Source organism: Schistocerca nitens, chromosome 4, assembly GCF_023898315.1.
Source record: "Schistocerca nitens isolate TAMUIC-IGC-003100 chromosome 4, iqSchNite1.1, whole genome shotgun sequence".
In the NCBI taxonomy this organism is placed as follows: Eukaryota; Metazoa; Arthropoda; class Insecta; order Orthoptera; family Acrididae; genus Schistocerca; species Schistocerca nitens.
Window position 1 is genome coordinate 552,325,652 of NC_064617.1, and position 21,047 is coordinate 552,346,698.

The window sequence follows — 21,047 nt, forward strand, 5'->3', positions numbered from 1 at the left end:
TGTGCTTGTCAGAGCTGTTACTACAGATTACGTCTCTGGTACCTTTCAGCCATTTTTGAGAAATGTATATACATTCTTATACTGCCTGTCAGACAAGAATAAATAGCATGTTTTGGAGCTTTCAGTGTAGATTTCTTAAGGTATATGGACCGGTAAAATGGAATCATTATTTGCGTCTTTTAGTATAATTTCAGTAGTCAAATTTTCAGCTCATGTGCAGAAATGGACAGTGCTCTGGTTGAAGAAAACTGACGTGAACCCAGTTTTTAAAGGATGTCTGATTATGCCACATAATTAATGGTGGTGGTATAGCATCTTCCAGGCCCATAAACATCTTAAGAGTACAGTAAAAGAGGTGGTAGGTACAGAAAGAGATCTTAAAGCTAAATTCAGAATATTCGATGGTACATTTGTGTCAGTATTTTGAGTTACTTTCCTAGAATGTTATCTAGGGATTTTATTAAAGAACAAGTGAAGTATAGGTACATATGGAAATTAAAATCTCATTTTAGAGGAGGTGGGAAATTTTTATAAAAGCCAGGACAAGTAAAAGTCAGATATCACTCACATACAATAGAAATACTTCAATATTGTAAGGAATATCATTACAAGTAAAGAAGAAATTAAGTCCTGACAAAAATTAATAGTGCACATAATATGATTTAAACTATATCGGATAATATCAAATGGGAGACAGCACAGCTAGTCAGTGTACAAGTTACCATATTAATTTAAGTAAATGACGATTTTGTGGGTGATAACTTACGAGTGGTGAGTACTTATAAGAGTCACTTCCTACATGTAGCAGCAAAAATAGGATTAAATAGTTCAGTTGAAGAAGCAAGAGAATACATTTAAAAACGGAATCCCACAAAAGTAAAGCAAATAGGAGCAGCAACTACAACTTTATGGAAAATCTTAGAATTTGGATAATTCTAAAAGCATCAGCTAATGTGGTGTTAATGCAATTTCAGATGGAATAGTGAAAAATTGTTTTAAATTAATAAGTAATGTCCTTAGTAACATATGTAACATATCATTGATACAAGAAGGTTTTTTCAGACAGGTTAAAATATACAATGTCTTCATATTAAAGGTGATACAAAACGCTTAAACAGTCGCCATATAGTTTCATTTTCCCAAAGTATTCAAAACGTAACATCCCCAAGAGTAGCCTCACACTTAAGTGCAGACAGTTTACTTAGAATATCACAGTTCGGATTCCAGAAAGGTTGCAGGACTTATATTGCTATTTATATAATCGCTCACCAAGTATTACAAATCTTAAGTAATAAAACATCAACAACTCTATTTCTGTGATTTTTCCAAGATAGTTTTGATCATGTTATACTCTTAGGAAACTCAAATTTTAATAAACTGATGGCTTCAAACCACACTGTACGGAATAATGCTTAACAAACACAATACAAAAAGCTGCTCAGAATCATTCAGTGTTGAAAAGTTAGAAAACTGTAGTGACGAGAAAAACACAAAGAAAGTTCCACAGGGTTCAATAATGGGACCATTCATATTCCTTATGTACATCATTGACTTCCCACTTCACTATCAACAATCAGAATTGGTACTTTTGTAAGTAGAACCAAGATTTTTGTGAGGTAAGTGATTTGTGAAAAGTACAGGTTAATGTTAGTCAGGGCCATTCTCTTGTAGAGATTATTTAAAGTCAGATTGCGTTGCGCTAAAAATATTGTGTGTCAGTTAAAGCACAGTCCTGTATAATTCTTCAAAGGGGACATTTCATACGTCGACCCCTAGCCTAGGATACCTCACTGGAATCTTCTGATTTTTTTCTTGTAGTTTGTGTAATTAGTGTAGATTTTGTTTATTGCTAGCGCGTAATTGTAGAGAGAATCTCCTTTGTAGTTGCAGTCTTTCATTGTTGTACAGTAAAACAGGTGTGGCACGCATGTAGATTTGCACCAAGTATTTCGCAGCTGCAATTAACTAGATATTATTTTCAGTGCTATGTTAATGTGTTCCCCTATTTTTGCTCTTCAAATTGTGTTTTTCTGTGTTGTCGTGTGAAATATTGTGACAATAATGGCCTGTGAAAAACGTAACACTAGGCTCCAAAGTAAATTGAGAAATGACAGCGAAGACGAAAGCAGTGTGTTAGCGCCACCGTGTAATGAATTAACTAATATTCAAAGTAGTAATTTGGTAACTGTGCATAGGGAAATGGAGCGGGTGGCAAACAATGGCGTGGACAGTGAAACAATTAGTGAAGAGGGAAGCATTATCGATCGATCGGTCGGCAACAGCTCGCCCCAGGAATCGGGAATGACAGGACACAATTTTGCAAATACTGTAGATTCAGGTTTTGGGTCCTCACCGTTTTCTCAAATAAGTCAAGACACAATTTCTGCTGGTCAAAATGTGAATGTTGCCGGTGCAAATGCACTGCCGAAAAGCATAGAGGAACAGATTCCAGACACTAATACATTATTATTGCAATTAATGCAACAAATGAAACAAAATCAGAGACAAACACAGCAACAGTTAGACACAATGGAACAAAATCAGAGACAAACACTGCAAAAGCTTCAAAAGTTAGACACAGTGGAACAAAACCAGAGACAAACACAGCAACAGTTAGACGCAATGGAACAAAACCTTCAAAAGTTAGACTTATTGGAGCAAACTCTTGAACAAACACGTGAGGATTTAACTACTAAGTTACATCACATTGAATCGAAATGTCAAAAAGTCTGTAATGACGTAAAAACACACATTTGTGAGCATTTCCAACCCATTTTTTCGCGTCATGAAAATGCACTACAGAATCACGAAGCAGCCCTAAAAGAACTGCAAACTACTGTTCATAAAAATCATGAGACCTTGCAAGCTAAATTTGACTCAGTTGCATCTACCGATTCGGTTACGCAACTTGCAAAAACTCAGGAAAACTTAAAGGACACAGTAGATACTCTGAAACTTGGTTCAGAAAAACACACTGAGGAAATAAGTACACTATCGGATAAAGTAGCCGAACTTTCAGATCAGTTCACTAACTTATCTATAAAGGTAGATGATAATCTGAATGACACAAAACCGTTAGTCTTTAATGACACAGAAGAGTGCGAACAAATTAGGAAATTCAAACAAAATCAGAATCAAATTAATACGCAACACCAAAGAGAAATCCGGGATGTACAAGATCAGCTGACTCAGGTAATACAACAATTACATATTTCAGAGGCCACTCGCGCTCCAATACGGGAAGAGGGACATAGAAATACGGAACAGACACAAAATAACAACACAGGGCACTTCGGAAATTATGAAAGAAATTGGCAAGGTACACCGAATTTTGAGATGGAACCGCCGAAACGACGTAACAATGACCGACATGCGACTTGCCGACATGATGATTTTGACTATAAGCTGTTCATTACTACACGTAAATTCAAAACATTTAAGAATTCTGGCAACGACATTCATCCACAAGCATGGCTCCATCAATTCTCTCATTGTTTTCCTCCAAACTGGTCGTTAGAACACAGATTAGAATTTATGTGTGGCTACTTAGAGAATGAACCAGCTGTAAGAATGCGATCGGTCATTCACGATTGCCACAGTGAAGGAGAATTTTACCATGCCTTCCTCTCAGCATATTGGTCTCAAGCCACACAAGACCGAGTAAAACATGGCATCATAATGATGAGACATTTCGAACAATCTGAATTCTCCAGTCTTGTGAAATATTTTGAAGACATGTTGCACAAGAATCAGTACCTGTCAAACCCATACAGCCCCTCAGAACTCATCCGCATTTGCTTAATCAAATTACCTGAACATTTACGACATATTATTTTAGCAGGACGTTGCAATGAAGACATTGAGGCTTTTCAGGGACTGTTACAAGAACTGGAAATTGACACTGACAAAAGGGGAACGCGGGAACAGGAGCACAACAATTACAGGTCATATCTGTCACAACTCCGCTATGACAGAAATAATACACGACAAGGCTATTCTTATAACGTAAATCGTGACCAAAACAGACACCACCCGTATGACAACCGTTGGCAGAGTAGTAATAATTACAGGGAAAGATCACCTCTCCGCGGTAATGTCCATTACAGAGACAATCAGAGAAACAGACAATATGGGAACCAAAATAATTATTATTACGGGAGACAGAATAACTTTAGACGCAACGGTCCAGCGTGCAGTTACGATTCAGGGAGAAATTCTCCACCACTTAACCGACAAGAAAGACACTACAGGAACTACCAACATGACGACAGACGATGTGATCGTAACGACAGACCTGAATTGCATCAGAACTCACGGGATTTAAACAGGGCAGGGCCCTCTCGTCACGGTGAATTTGTAGAAGTTAGGTCTCCTAATCCCAATAACGACGCGCGCCAACAAAGAGACAGACAATGACTCGCACCGCATGGAGCCGCATGCGCCGGCTGGCTCAGAGAAAAATAACATAGACGCTAACGTTGAGAAAAATTTCAGTATTCTTTACCGACGTATACCGAATGACAATTGCATTCAAGTTCAAACTCTGAGTACTAAGAAGAGCAAAGGTTTACACCACATTTTACACGTAAAACCGTTTATTGAGAGATAATGTGCTTTTTTAACATGAGATTTTAATGCAACGTTTTGGTTTACTTGCAAATACATTATGGATTCAAGGTGCTTTCTGAGAGATACCAGGTGACACAGTGGTTAGTTTATGTGACAGCTACATGATTTTATCACGACGTTACTAATGAGTGACAATTTACAATGTTGCTTTTGCGGTGTATCTGTTTTATATCTGCACAGTTTTCTGAAATCTTCAGGAAAGAAAAACATGTTTTAGTAGTAACTCTTGTGGTATAGCAGCAATGAGACAGCCTTTTTCGTGGCACAACAATACGTTACTGTACAGTACTTTCTTCATCACGCCAATAAGCATAATAACTACGATATCTGTACGCAAAGCATTTCACTTTTGTTTATCATGAGGTAACTACATTGACTTCTGCAGAACTTAGCTTTCGGAGGACGATAACTACGAGACTTCCACAGAGATTATCTTACAACATGACGCACAGTTTAGCGCTACAGTACACGTATTTGAGTGATTAATTTCGCACTTAAAACATTTATTTTTTTAAGATATTTGAAGTGCAATGATACAAGGGTTTTCCGTGATACATTTCATTCCATTGCTGTAATCTGTAACACCTGAGGGTATAATTACATTAATCCTCAGGGGGGTACACGCCTACTTTGTGTACCATGTGTTTGGCAAGCACAAGGAGCCCTAGCTAATATGGTATTTGCTTATACAATTTTACACATCGGTACCATATTTCTCTAACACACAAATTACACAGCTATCTGATCATGTAACTGAGAGATAAACATTTTTTTTACTACATTAGTGACAGATGTTTACGTAATTACACAGTTGAATAACTTCACACGTATGAAATTGCATTTTGTCTGTACTATGTGAACTGTTCATATTTTTTCGGAACCATTGTGATACTATGAGAGCTTTGAATGATGTATTTGGTAAGGGAGCATGATTTTAAAGTACATTTGAGGTAGATGACACTTTTGACATGAGCAGAGAATTTTTTTAGGTTTAGAAACTATTGGAGGAAGCTACGACGATTTTGAGAGTTGACTGAGGTGTTATGATGTTATTTTTACGACGACAATGTGTATTATGCTGTTGAGGTATGTTTATGATCAATAAGCTGATGCTATATAAGGAATGTGATTACGTGTTTATATGTATGTGAATAATGAATAGAAGTTAGGGACTATGGTTTGTGAAAAAGGTTGTTGGAAACCAAGAGTCGTACTTTAAGAGTTATGAAATGTGTGTATATGCGTGAATGTATCACAATGCCGGCGAAAAATGTTTGGACACTGTTATATTTATAGGATTTTGTTTCTACACATTTGTAACACAAATTTTCGACCTGTGAATTTTTTATATGAGACTGTCACTGTAGCGAAAACTGCTGTCGTAAATATTTCGGCATGAAAGGTAAGTGACCGTGACGTAATTCGTTGTGAGCGGCCAGGTGTGCCAGCCGCCAAGAGAAAAAGCCATTAGGTGGTAGAAAAAAAAAGGGAGGCCATTATACTCGCTATTGACATTCCTTTGTAGAAAGCATCGTAAATACGACACGCTAATAATAACTTGGAAACATTCTTACAACTGCACACCTGATTAGGACAAGTGTCTTTCTACGAGAGTTGAGAGAATTTCTACTAACTTATGAAATGTCACATGACTATTGAATGATATTTTTATGCTTTGGTTTGCGTAATTGCTTATTTCATTTAATATCTAGTTTCTAGCTGCACTGCAGCATTGGTTAAAATAAAATTTAATAGATGTACTAATATAAATATTTTATGCCTACAGATCCAGTAAATAATTTTATGATCTATTCAAAAAAACGAAGGAGCATAAAAAGATATTTCCCTTCACAGGAATTGCATATGGAATTTTCTTTTCAACTACTGGGTAAATTTTTGGTAGAATAACTTCTTGTGGTGCACCACTTTAATTACATAGACATTAAGATGTGAATATACATTTCCCTTGTCTGCATTGTTATCTTTAGTGTACTATTTTTTCTGCTTGAGCTATGTCATGTTTAGGTATTTCATTTTCTGCTGCTGTTTGCCAGGCATAGTGTTGTTGAATTTGAATTTGTGTTACTCTGCTAAGCCAGATTTTTTTTTCTTGTTTGCTGCGCATTGCCTCATATTAGTTGTAATGTGGATTGCTTCGTAATTTAGATTTACTGTAGCTTGCTTTGCCAGCTTGAAATTTTTGTCATTGATGTTTGTGTTACTTGATTTGTGCTGCTGCATTGCCTCGTTCCTTAGTTTAGTATCTGAGCTCAGTAGATTTAAGTTAGCTTAAGAGGGGGTAGACTATATAAGAGACTCCGTTGTGATGAATTGGAAGAAATGCATTGAGAAGTCATACGAAAAAAGTACAGAAAGCAGGTATAGGTAGGATTTTCTTGGAAATAAATAATGAGGTAAGAAATATGTGAAATAAATACAGAAAGCATGCTTGGATAGGATTTTTTTGGTGGAAGCAAAGGTTGAAATAAGACGAAAGATCTATGGAATGAAGTTTTGGGTTGGACTGCAGTACCAAAAGTTACACTGAAAACGAACCCTGTCCTTTCCATTGTGTTATCCCGCTATGTGTTTGTGAAACCTTGTGTATTTGTTTTCTTCCTGTCTCTGTGTAGTTTCATAGAATTTTTTTTCTAATACTATTCACTATGATGAGGAATACTGTTATCCTCAAATATAATTGGTATTAATAATATGTTATTTAACTTGTAAATATGCTTAGACATTATTTATTCTGTTTTGTTTTAATGCTCATGTGTGAAGTTGATGTTTCAAAATTTATTCTGATCTTTTATGTATGTACTCATGTCATAATTCCTGTAACACTGACGTATAATTTATTTTGATTCTTTTGTAAAGCCTGTACTACAAATGTTATCTGTATTGTTATGTTCTTTAATGATGTATTTTGTACCTTTGTAATTGTATTCTTATGTTATAAAATTGTAATTGACACCAGGTCATCAAATTAAGTAACTTGTAAGTTCCATTTCACTGCACACATTTCTGTTGGTCATAGTATATGGACAATATGTGAGAAGTAGGGACTGTTAGTGTTTGCACGTGTGTTAATAATTCAGCAAGGGACTGGATAACAGCATTGCTGGTTCTAAGGACAATTCCAAAAACTCTGTGAGTGCACAAGTGGTGGTTATGGACTTGCTATATTATCCGCAAGACTCTTCAATGGTGATTGTGCACCTGCACAGTCACAACAGATGGCTGCTGGCCATCTCTACAAGGACTACAGTGGGTCTGCATCTTTGATGACCCACCAGTACCATTATCTCTACAAGGACTACAGTGAGTCTGCATCTTTGATGATCCATCAATACCATTATTTCTACAAGGACTGCAGTGGGTCTGCACCTCTGGTGGCCCACCAATACCGTAATCTCTACCAGGACTACAGTGGGTCTGCTCTGCGATGACCTACCCACCAATACTCTTCAAAACTTCGACTGACTCCGCTGCGGGTTTGCTCTGTTGTGGCCCATTACCTGTCAGCATGTCAAGAGTCAGCACTGTCTTTCCGTTGGAAGGACAACGCTACTTTTTCAACACTGCATGGAAATCCACTACTCCGTGTGCATTTTCTTTTACTGCTCAGACTTTGAGAAAAACACTGCACTGTGATAAACGATCAGGACTGTCTTTATGGACTGTGAGAAAATTTTAGCTTTTGACCAACATTGTATCAATAAGTGTGTGCATTTGATATCTTTGTTATTGTAATTATGAAAAATTTCTTCAAATCTGTATTGGCCACTGTCCAACACAATTTGTAAAATTTTTTGTGGGGAGCATGGGGGCTATGTAAGTAGGCTGTTTAGGTTTTTTTATTGGTAACGCCACCTCTGTATGAAAATCACTGGCTGTGCTGTGTGCAGTCTGTGGCTGCTTTTCATTGTTGTAATACTCGCCATTGTAGTGTTAGGCAGCTGGCTGAGAATAGCGCGTAGTGTTGGGCAGTTGGAGGTGAGCCGCCAGCAGTGGTGGATGTGGGGAGAGAGATGGCGGAGTTTTGAAATTTGTCATGAACTGCTATATATATTATGACTATTGAGGTAAATACATTGGTTGTTCTCTATTAATATCTTTCATTTGCTAACTATCCCTATCAGTAGTTAGTGCCTTCCATAGTTTGAATCTTTTATTTAGCTGGCAGTTGTGGCGCTAGCTTTATTGCAGTAGTGGGAGTAACCAAGATTTTTGTGAGGTAAGTGATTTGTGAAAAGTACAGGTTAATGTTAGTCAGGGCCATTCTCTTGTAGAGATTATTTAAAGTCAGATTGCGTTGCGCTAAAAATATTGTGCGTCAGTTTAAGCACAGTAGTGTACTATTATTGAAAGGGGACGTTTCACTTTTTCCAGACAATCTCACTAGCAAGAAAGAAACAGAAGACATGGTTAACGATGTTTTATCAAAGAACTATTACGTGGTTCTGTGAAAGTTGTGGGGGAACACACTACATTAACTCCCATAGAACAAATAGTCATGCTGACAACTGTTGCAGGGCATGAACAAGATTAAGTAAGTAGGGCAGAATGCTCCATATTTTTTAGTGTACATATTGATAAAAACTTGAACTATAAGAAACATATTTCCTGCTCTTTTATAACTGCTAGAACTAATCGATATCCAGACATATTTTGCATATGTTCAGTCAGTAATGTCGTATGGAACAGCTCTTTGGTGTAACTCACCACTTAGAAAGAAGGTATGGATTGCACAAAACTGAGTGATAAGAAGAATATGTGCTGTTCAATCATAGTCGTCGTGCAGGTACCTCTTCAAGAAATTAGGCATTCCAAATATACTGTGACAGTGCATGTGTTTCCTAATGAAATTCATCATAAATAATCCATCACTATTTGAGAAGAACTGTGATGTCCATACCTACATCAGTAGAGTGACTAATTACCTCAACTCATTTTAAAGCCCTTGGTTGTTCAGGCATGACTTCAATACGCAATAAGTAAAATTCTTGATAATTTGACATAAAATGCCTGACAAGTTTTAAATCAAACATAAAATCATTCTTCCCGACCACCACCTTCTATTCTGTTTACGAATTTCTATTTAAAATCTGGTAGATTTTATAAAAGAATAGAAATCCCTTGTTTTTAAGTGTAGTTGCATGAATAGGACTAAAAAATAATGTGGTCATTAATGTTAACATTAATCTTGTGTATGTATCCTGTAAACTGACTCTTTCCGCATCTTTCCAATGAAACAATCTTTCAAAGGATCTTGGCAACATGTAACTAACTAACTATATATATCTACTTACTAAATTAAGGTTTCCTACAAACTAAAAGTGTTGAAAATCTTTATACACTATATTACCAATAAAATTTAATAGAATTAGTGAGTTTGTTATGTAGATATTTAGTAAGTAATCAACTCCTACTCTCAGAGCTCCTTACCTTCCTACGAGCGGCCGCAGTATTTAGGAAGGGATTGGGTGACACGTTACTAATCTGAGGTGCAAGTAGTAAAAATTAAGAACAACCTATGAGAATCTGTCTGCACCCCAAGGTCTCGCGGTAGCATTCTCGCTTCCTGAGCATGGGCTCCCAGGTTCGATTCCCGGCGCGGTAAGGAATTTCACCTGCCCCGAGATGAGAGGGTGTTATTGTGTAGTCTTCATCATCATCATTCATCCCCATTACAGTCGTAGGAAGGCAACGGCAAACCACCTCCATTAGGTCCTTGCCTTGTACTTCGGTGTGGGTCTCCCACATCGTTCTCCTATGCTCTGTCAAGAAGCATGGGACTCAGTTTCTTATTCCTATATGAGAATATGCCTTTAAAAGAATATGTATTAACTGTACACATTCGTATAGATTCTTGACATCTGAGTAGTGTTTTGGAGTAGTTGTAATTCTGTAGCTACGTTGTTGTGGTGAAATTAATACTGGAGCACCAATCTGTACTTTATAAGTTGAATACTTTAGAATGTTCTATAAGCAAATCCAGATTACTTTAATACTTAGCTAAGTTTATTGCATAATTTATTGCAACAGTACAAAAACTAAATATCTATTCATGGAGACATGATTACCATGTCTTTGTCTTAAGAAGTTTCTCACCAGTAAAGGTAGGCGCTGAGCTCAAATGAGTCAACAGATCGCATAGCTGTGGACGAACTGAGCGTGTGAAGCATATCAGGGGGAAGATCTGAAGTTGACAAATTCCGTTTCTAACTGAAAAAAATTGTTGACGGGAGAAGGCTAATCATGAGACATTTAAGAAACGCATTGACGGGGTTGAAGTATTTGAAATGAAAAGATTATTAGAGGCGATCTTATAGATTAAAATCTATATCTGTCGTTCCTTTTTTCTGTCGTAATTGCCCTCTTGAACTGTTATCTATACGCTAGGGCTGCTGAGTTAATACATGACACTCAAAATAATCTAATCAAGAGACACCTTTGACCAACATCCTCACAGCATTAGTTGCGCTACGGAGGTTTAGAGGTGTCGCTCCCGCACTGTAGGTAGTTAGTTACAAGCAGAACTGTCTGTCCGTCGTAGCAAACGCAGCCACCATGATATTTCCCAGCTTATCTGTGGGGTCGTTACTACTTCTCATCTTTGCAGTGTTGGCTAAGGTAAAGGCCGCCTTTCCTCCACATCTTCCATAATTAATGCAAATATTTAAAACAGTATATGTCCTATTTAGATGTTAAACCTAGGTTTTATTGAGCAGATTGATAAATTCACTCCATCTACTTGAAATGTTTGATCAAATTTTAAGTATGTGTTTCTGTTCGTGATGTACACTGTTTTCAACGAAATATTAAAAATCGCGATTTGTACTCTCCTAAACTCATGACCTGTTCAGGAAAAATGATTTGTCAATCTATAACGGTCTACTGTAAGGTATATTTTTCTGAATAGTTCGACGTATTACAGTCATGATGCGGAGAATTCTTAACATGAAAGGACCAATAGTCACAAAAATGAAATTAGCCACAAAGTGCATTATTTAATTACTATTATATGGATATTGTAGTATTTGTTTCAGTATTGTGGTCCCGCTTCGTGGTAAGACGTTTGTACTTTCGCTTCATTTGTTGTAGATAAATGTAGTCATGATGTAACTGATTGAAAATAATGATTGTCACATATATGTAAACAATAGTAGTACTATCCTTAACAAGTTTCGGTACTGAAAACGTCTTTCATCTAACCAATCAACGAAACTTTCTGGCAATGTGAGAGTACGACGTCAGCCTCAGGATAAGAATCGTTTACAATATTACTTCCTGGTCAATACCGATAATTCGATTTTCGGCTAGATCTGTCGAACATTGTAAGTGTTTCATGACGATCACCGATACCTTAGGCACTGTCAACAATCCTTACTCTATAACCATACCAAGTTCCCAGTAGTTTACTCTTCCGAGGAATATATCAATAATGACGATCTGTACATTGCCTTTGTCATCTGTCTTGTTAGGGAAGAGACCGAGTGCAGAGATAAGCGCGCTGGACTCGTCTTCGGGAGGACGACGGTACAAACCCACGTTCTGCCATTCAGATTTTAGTTTTTCGTGATTTCCCTAAATCGTTCCAGGCAAACGCCCGGTTACTTTCTTTGACACAATCCGAGCTTGTGTTCGGTCTCCAATGACCTCCATGTCGATGGGAGGGTTAATCGAACATTACTTCCTTTTTGTTAATGAATATTTATTTTAACGAGTTAATGTGACCTAGAAAGTGATGGTTTCAGCTGTCAGATCTTCTCGAGAGGAGCAGAAGTATTGCTTTCTGAGAAATACGAAGTTCGGATTCTGGACCCACTAACGTCCTTGTTTCCACCGCCAGAAGAGACTTTGAACGCTTTATAGACCACCAGATGGTTGAAAAAAAAATACCTAAATGAGAGTGACACAAATTATAATTCTGACAATCCAGTGGTAATGTGTGTGCGAATCTCCAAATCTATCAGATCAAACTGAAACAATAAAAAGACAATTTGTAAGTATTTACGTTGTTCGTTGGCGCCAAGTCAAAGTAAAACTGTCTTGCTCTACAATCTTTTGTCACGAGCACTTGATATTTAAGTTGACAGGACCGTCGAGTTTACTCTTGCGAATGAATCATGCAAGTTTTTTAATGAAAATATTTCGCAAAACTTAACGTAACCTGTATTACCCGTACTTTATCCCGTTACACGAGTCCAGATGCAGGGCAACTGTCTAACGTCTTCTTGGAAAACAAAATTGTTTTCAATATTTCACGTTATTTTTGACAGGGTTCCAGAAATTAGAGAGTTGCCATAATTTACCCTTTATGAGATATAATTTTACGCGAAAAGCTTAACACAATAACACAATAGCACTACAGATGTCGACGTTAGAGATGGGCAAAACTGTTCTTTTCAGAGATCGGATCAGAACTGTTCATTCCCTGAAATGAACTAGCTCTTTTTCATAACTCACCACTCATTCACAATAGAAAATAAATGGGAGGCACATTGACCTTTAAACTTGGTTTATTCCAGCACTATACCTGTATTTTGATGTTATTTGATCCTATTTTGAAGTAACACAGATAATGAGTAATAATTTTGTATTGTTTAGTGAAATTTCCTCAATATGACAAAGTTTTTGATTATTGATTTATTTTGTACTATCGTGGTTTTGGCTTTGTAGCCATTATCATTGTCAAAGGTGAAATAGTCATAAAATATCTGTCAAGTCTGAATGATTGTAATATTGTGACAACAATCATTCACACATGTCAGATATGTAATAAATATTTCACCTTTGCACATGACAATGGCTACAAAGCTAAAGTAGCATGCTGATAACGACACTTTTGAGTTCCCTGCAAAACAAACCTCCACATCTAAATAAGTGATAGTGTGAAATGAAATAATATTGAAACTTAATCAAATGGTTGCATTTTCATTCATAAAGTACAGTACGACTGCAGTCCGCAATGAAGGAAAAATCACTAATAGGTTTATATTACATCCTGAGTCACTTTGAGATAGAAAAGTTATACATTTCATCTGGTGGAAAAAAGAAAAATATTACAATAAAATTCTAAGTATTTTTATCAGGTAGGGAAAGTTTGAAAATAAGACTGATTCATATTATCTAAACAAAATGTAATTTCATAAAAAGTAACATACAAAAACTGTAATATATTTTAGTATGCACAGTCAACACACACAATGAGTATATGTTATAGGAAAAACTAATCAATGTTGTGGTTTATAAATAAAATTTGTTCAATTTTACTCGAAGTGAGTCTGTTCCTTCTGTCGTTGCATATTTGTCCTGCTTTTGAGAAGATACGCTCACAGGGAACTGATGTACCTGGGATGCATAACATTTGCAGGACTAGTTCATACAGTGTTGGGTACAGCAACCTTCTAGTGCCCCACCAGTTTAATGGATCGCTGTTTCTACGCAAATATGCCTCAGACTAATATTTGTCGAGTTCGACAATTGCCGCACATCACTGGTCATGACTTCCTTGGAGCTGATTTATTGTTTTATCGAAGTCCTCCCAAATTGAAGAACTCTCACCTTTTACGGTGGTAACTGGTTCAGATCGTTGATGTGTTTCTTTTTGTTGAGCTAGCAGTGATTTCATTTTTGCTATGACACTCGTGTTGCAGTCATGGAATGTCGACTCATCAGCAAATCCTTGTTTTTTGAACCGGGAGCCCAATATAGTTGCTTGTGCAACCACTTCATTGCTGGAGATGACCCCAAATTGCTCTGACAAGCCTTTCAGCAAATTATTTATTAATGCATGTGTTTCTTCAGGATATTTTTCATTTTTGTCTTTCAAAGACTGTAGTTGCCATGCCATTAATCTTGGAAAGATCATTTTTGACAGTGAGACTGTTTTCTCTGAGGACATCTCTTTGGTTACCTCATCGAAAACTTTCAAAATTCTTATACATTGTTGAATTATGTCCCAGTCAGTGTCTTTCAAGTTTAAAGTAATCAACTTTCCACCCAAATTAGATGGGCAAGAAATGATGGGATCTTTATTCAATAGAAATCTTTCTAACATGTCGTAAGTAGAATTCCATCTCATGGCATGTCTTCTTTCAGTTACAATTTATCTTTTTTCAAATTTTTTTGCACTTCAGCAAATTTGTTTAATGCAAAAGAACTCTTCTTGAAGTACATTACTGTCTTTTTCACAAATTTAACAATTTTCTTTATTAACTTGTGTATCGCATGTTGCACAATGAGATTTAATGTATGTGCAAAACATGGGATATGCGGGAGTTTCAGAAGCATGAAAGCTGCTTTCATGTTTGATGCATTGTCTGTGATCACTTAAGTGGCTTTAAAATTTATATTATATTTTGCAATAACAGCCTTTACCCAATTCGAAATATTTTCTGCGGTGTGTCTTTCTTCGAACTGTGAGCACTCTAGAAGGTATGACTTCAGCTGACTGTTCACATCTATGAAATGTGCTGTGACTGCATAGAAACTTCTGTTATTTATACTTGTCCATCCGTCAGATGTAAGGCAAACTGCCTTTGCAGCGGCCAAATCATTTTTAATTTTTTTAAATAACTCGTGATACAATCTGGGCATTAAAGAGTTTGATAATGTTTTTCGATTAGGTGAATTATAATTTGGGAAAAGCATAGAGATAAATTTTTTAAACTCTGCATCTTCAACTACAGAGAAAGGATGGTACTCTTTGCAAATCATTTTCAAAAGTTGTGTACCTAATGCCATACTTTTGTATAATGTGATTGGCTTCATAATATTAACAAATCTAGTTAAGGGTTGTTGCAAATGATAAACAGTTGGAGTTGAGGGGGTCACAAAAGAAGATTAATCAGGACTTGGTCCAGAACCAGATGACACTGATGGGCTGGATACAGCTTGAGAGTCAGTTTGGCTTTCTGGGAGAATACCTTCATTTTAGGTGGAAGTAGATTCGCAAGAAATCATTTCTTGAATTTCTGCATCCATTGATGGCGATCTTGATCGACTTCTTGACCCACACCGTTCCGCAGGTATTGTTGGATGCTTCGATTTTAGATGTCTCTTCAGGTTTGAATTGGAGCCAGAGGAAATGGAAATTATCTGTTGGCAGTAACGGCATTTTCCTTTTTTCCCATTTTGGTAAAATGGTACCATATGTCGCTCCAAATTCTTCTAGGCGAAGGCGATGTAGCTGACATACTGTCCTCCAGTACTGAAAAGTACATTGGAAATTAAAGTATTTACTCTTCAGATAGACCTCTTCAATAGTAAAAACGTAAAATGACAACAAATGCACATGCATTAATAATTGTAAGCGAAAATTATGGTGGGGCTGGGAAGTTTTAAGGAATTTCAGGGCTCTCTGCGATTTTGGGCCCACCCCTATTTTTTTGTATAATGTAATTTCGACTACACTTTCTATGACTTTAGTGATTATACAGTTTTGATCAAAACGATGGCATGAGGTTTTTGTGAATCTATTTACAGACAGGCCAACAGTATATTAAGTAGTGGCATACCTGCTACTTTGCATGGGCTTAGGGATTGGTAAAAAAACACATTTTAATTCAATGATTTCTTTGTATGGAGTGTAAAGTGTGAAGACCCAGTTGTAAGAATACAACTTGGACTAGATTTAATAAAATCTCAATAAATCTTTTTTTATGTCAACACGATGGTGGTTTTGCCCCAGCTAGATCACAAGTTGGCCTTGCCATGTTAAATGTGCGCATTTATAGTTAAAATAAGGACAAAAATACCTAAAAAATACACTTAAACAAGGAAAATATGCATTTAAAATGGATGAACCTGTATCTAAAACCAGTACAAAATAGAACTGAAAAACAGGAATCTAACAATGTATTAGGTGCGACTTAAAATTACAGTAATATTAAACTAAATCTGATTTGGTTTTAATTGACCCCATTATAAAAAAATTACCATCTATTTTTCCACATCTTTCAGAAAGGCCTTTCTTACGTATGCCAAAGTAGATTTCACAGTAGGAAAAGTGCCCTCTGCGTCATATTACTGATACTGAAAACATTAGGGCTATTTATGCAAACCTGCCCAAGATGAACAGTGTAAATTCCCAACTGTATGTTAATGTGAAGGGTTGAGGGCTGTCACCACGGACTATCTGTGGATCTCCGCCTACGCAGGGCACTTTGTATAGTATTATAGGCAAAAGGCATACCCCTCCGGTGGGAGACATCAAACGTTTCTGGTGCCGGTATTACGGCACAAGCAGCGGCAGCCTGCGAGAGATGGAAATCTGCATTGTTGTCGGTTGACGTGGAGAAGGATTGCACCGGTGTTCATCAAAGCTGTGTGGTTGAAGGGAAAGTAGAGCTATCGGTGAAGGTGCTCTCGACAGCGCTAGTGTGAATGCAGTCATTCTATTAATATTCTAAATCTGAAGACTTTTTTTTCATTTAGCAGGAAACCTGACTTCATTACGTAAGGCCAAATTTTCACAGGGATCATGGTTGGGCCCCTCAAACTGTATCCTCTACAAACCTCTGAATGCAGAGTGTTTCGAAACTGTCCTTTCAACATTAGAATTGGCGTCAGAGCATACAATTAATGATGGTGACGCTAACATAATTTTTCAGTATCTCCACTGTGAAATTCAAGCATAAGCTTTCTCTTCAAATACGATGCCTCTTGCCTACTTCTACTTGGACCTATCCATAATGCAGCAAACAGTTACAGTTTAATACATATATTTGAAACGAAATCTCCAAACAGCGTAATTTATACCTCTCAAACATTAAAATTTGGAGTTCTGCTCCTGACAATTTTGGAGATGTTGGCCCTACTCGCTAAAATATCCAAGAAAGAAACTGCAATTCACTGCAGAGACTTTAAGTGCATCATTGTATCTGGTCTTGCTGCAGGGGCACAAGAGAGAGTTTAGGAGACTACTTCCATTCTGTTACCGGACATAAAATACAAACTTGGATTTACTAAGAAAGTAACTCGACTATAAGATAAATATGGGCTACTGGAGATGGAAACCTTAAGGGAAAACCTATGCCTTGGCTAACGGATGAATTGTAACAGCAGATGAATCTCACGCTACAAATCGAACTTACAAATAGATTACAAGCAAAAAGGACAAGAGTCAATCAACCTGAGAGAAAAGACAACTCAGGCAAGCTAATACATGAATCTACAAGACAAACGTTGACTAAGTGAAGGCAAAGTAAAAGCTACAGCTGATCCCATTGTCCTAAACGAAAATTTCGCAGAGGTAAATAACATTAGTTGTGAAAAATTCTTTCTTAAGCTGGAAACACTATCGATAAAACCGTCATTTGTATCGGGATGGCATCACAGTCCAAATGATCAAGTTTATTATTGACACAATACTACGCTACAACTACTGCTCGTTACTTCCTTAGACCTAAAGGCTTTTGCCTGGACAACGCAGCAGATATACTCGTTTCCATTAGAGTATGATCCTTTCTAATAAAAGTGGCATAAGATAATAATGCCTAGTACATCCATAAAGAAGACATACGTTATAATATATTTGTTAAGTAGCTGTGATGTACTAAGTTTTATGGTTCCCTGACCTGGCCAATCTACTATCCGATTTTTTATTATGGACACATGAGTTTACGCTTTCATTACGAACGAAACAATGAATGTATTGCAAAATGTGTACACCGATATTTTCCTTGTTTTATACTGCGTAAGGCTGTATGCAGCAGTTTGGTCTTAAAGTCAAATTTATGTACTTTTTTCATATTGTAATACGGATTTTGCGATTTTAGGCGTCTTCAGAAGGAAACTTTCCCTTTAGAAATATACAGCTTGCGATGTATTTGTTCCAGGTTAATGAAATTTTAATATGATATAGCCAAATATTGTAAATTGAAATCTCAAGTTTCAACGTTTTCCAATCACCCAAAAGAAGTTCTTTATTTTCGTAAACTAAATTTTTCTCATCACAGGATAAATATATAACTGCAAGCGTGGGTTTGTTTTGAAGGTCTCTTTCATGGTTGTAAGAAGCTGCAACCACTGTGACCATACAGTGGGATACGGATTTTATACAGAGTGATATTGGATAATGATTGTGAGCGTGTTTGTTCGTGAGTTTAATAGTGTGTGCGGTAGGGAAATCAGTTGCTACGTTGCCGCGTTCAGGCGTAACATTGGCAGCACGGAAGGTATTAACGCCTGTGAGCTTGCTTTGTCTGTGGCTGTTTTTCCCAGCCGCCGGGGGTAGGAAACGGTACGTGACAACGCTGCGCGCCGCTGGACACAGCTAACTGCACGGTCAAACACGCACACAACCACTATCAAATATCACTCTGTATAAAGTCCATGCCCCATGCAATGGTTACAGCTTCTTACAACCACGAAAGAGACCTTCAAAACGAACCCACGATTTCTGTTATATATTCATCCTGTGATAAGAAAAAGTTGTTGTTGTTGTGGTCTTCAGTCCTGAGACTGGTTTGATGCAGCTCTCCATGCTACTCTATCCTGTGTAAGCTTCTTCATCTCCCAGTACCTACTGCAACCTACATCCTTCTGAATCTGCTTAGTGTATTCATCTCTTGGTCTCCCTCTACGATTTTTACCCTCCACGCTGCCCTCCAATACTAAATTGGTGATCCCTTGATGCCTCAGAACATGTCCTACCAACCGATCCCTTCTTCTGGTCAAGTTGTGCCACAAACTTCTCTTCTCCCCAATCCTATTCAATACTTCCTCATTAGTTATGTGATCTACCCATCTAATCTTCAGCATTCTTCTGTAGCACCACATTTCGAAAGCTTCTATTCTCTTCTTGTCCAAACTATTTATCGTCCATGTTTCACTTCCATACATGACTACACTCCATACAAATACTTTCAGAAATGACTTCCTGACACTTAAATCTATACTCGATGTTAACAAATCTCTCTTCTTCAGAAACACTTTCCTTGCCATTGTCAGTCTACATTTTATATCCTCTCTACTTCGACCATCATCAGTTACTTTGCCCCCCAAATAGCAAAACTCCTTTACTGCTTTATGTGTCTCATTTCCTACTCTAATTCCCTCAGCATCACCTGACTTAATTCTACTACATTCCATTATCCTCGTTTTGCTTTTGTTGATGTTCATCTTATATCCTCCTTTCAACACACTGTCCATTCCGTTCAACTGCTCTTCCAAGTCCTTTGCTGTCTCTGACAGAATTACAATGTCATCGGCGAACCTCAAAGTTTTTATTTCTTCTCCATGGATTTTAATACCTACTCCGAATTTTTCTTTTGTTTCCTTTACTGCTTGCTCAATATACAGATTGAACAACATCGGGGAGAGGCTACAACCCTGTCTTACTCCCTTCCCAACCACTGCTTCCCTTTACTTTACGAAAATAATAACAACTTTTTTTGGTGATCGGAAAATGTTGTAACTTGAGATTTACATTAACAATATATTTGGCTAGAATGTATTAAAATTTCATTAACCTCGTACAAATACATCGCAAGGCATATATTTTTAAAGTGAACGTTTCCTTCCAAAGACGCCTAAAATCGCAAAATCCGTACTACAATAAGAAAAAAATATATAAATTTGACTGTAAGACCAAAGTGCTGCATATAGCCTTACGCAGAATAAAACATGGAAAATATTGGTGCATCACATTTTGCGATACGTTTATCGGTTTGCTCGAAATTAAAGCGTAAATTCGGGTGTCCATAACAAAAAATCCTATAGTAAGAGGAGTTGTCAGGAACCTAATCTGATCAATTTAAACAAATAAAAATAAAATAAAAACAAATGTAATATACATACCAGTATTACTACGAAGAACAATATCCAGTAGAGAAGAATTCCGATGCAGAGGCGCTGAGTCAAGCAGGTCGAGCCGCGAGCTGCATTACTGTGTGAGTTAAGACTGCAGAGACCAGAGTGACACCTGAGTTGCTTTGCTCAACGCTCTGGCTAGAGTCGAGAATGGTGGGGTGAGCGTTGAGCGGGCGAGTTCCGTGGGTGGGGGGGGAGCGGTGAACGGCCACCAGTCACCCACTCCGAGACAAATCGTCTGTTCTCTTGCGAGCAGGTTGTTGCAAGTAGTTCTTATGTTCTCCGCTAGGAGGCTCTCTGTCCTGTTGCTCGCATCAACTGCCCAGAGTGCAGGGCGTGCGACTGAAAGATCGCCGACGGAGTGTGATGCTAAGTTAAGGTGCGCCAGACACTGCACGCGGCAGAGGAAGCACAGAGACGGCAAGGCAGAAGCAGGGCAGGGCAGAAGCCGGCGCTGGCTGTGTTGTATGGCGTGCAGTGCGCTCTGACCAGCAGAGGCCCCGCTGATCGGCACCGACACTCTCTCTCTCTCTCACTCTCTCTCTCTCTCTGCTGTGGGAAACGTTTGGAGCTACCGTTCTTTTTTCTGAATCACT

The 21,047-nt window shown here is 37.6% G+C and overlaps 1 protein-coding gene across 3 annotated transcripts in view; it reads left to right on the top strand.

The window, feature by feature from the left end:
• The first annotated feature begins 11,127 nt into the window (after nucleotides 1-11,127).
• The window catches only part of LOC126253067 (para-nitrobenzyl esterase-like), a 186,356-nt gene continuing 176,436 nt past the window's right edge, over nucleotides 11,128-21,047 (top strand). For all 3 annotated transcript variants that reach the window (XM_049954155.1, XM_049954154.1, XM_049954153.1), the window contains exon 1: nucleotides 11,128-11,265. In XM_049954155.1, the coding sequence (XP_049810112.1) occupies nucleotides 11,203-11,265 (63 nt within the window). In that variant the 5' untranslated portion in view covers nucleotides 11,128-11,202. The remainder of the gene's footprint in view (nucleotides 11,266-21,047) is intronic.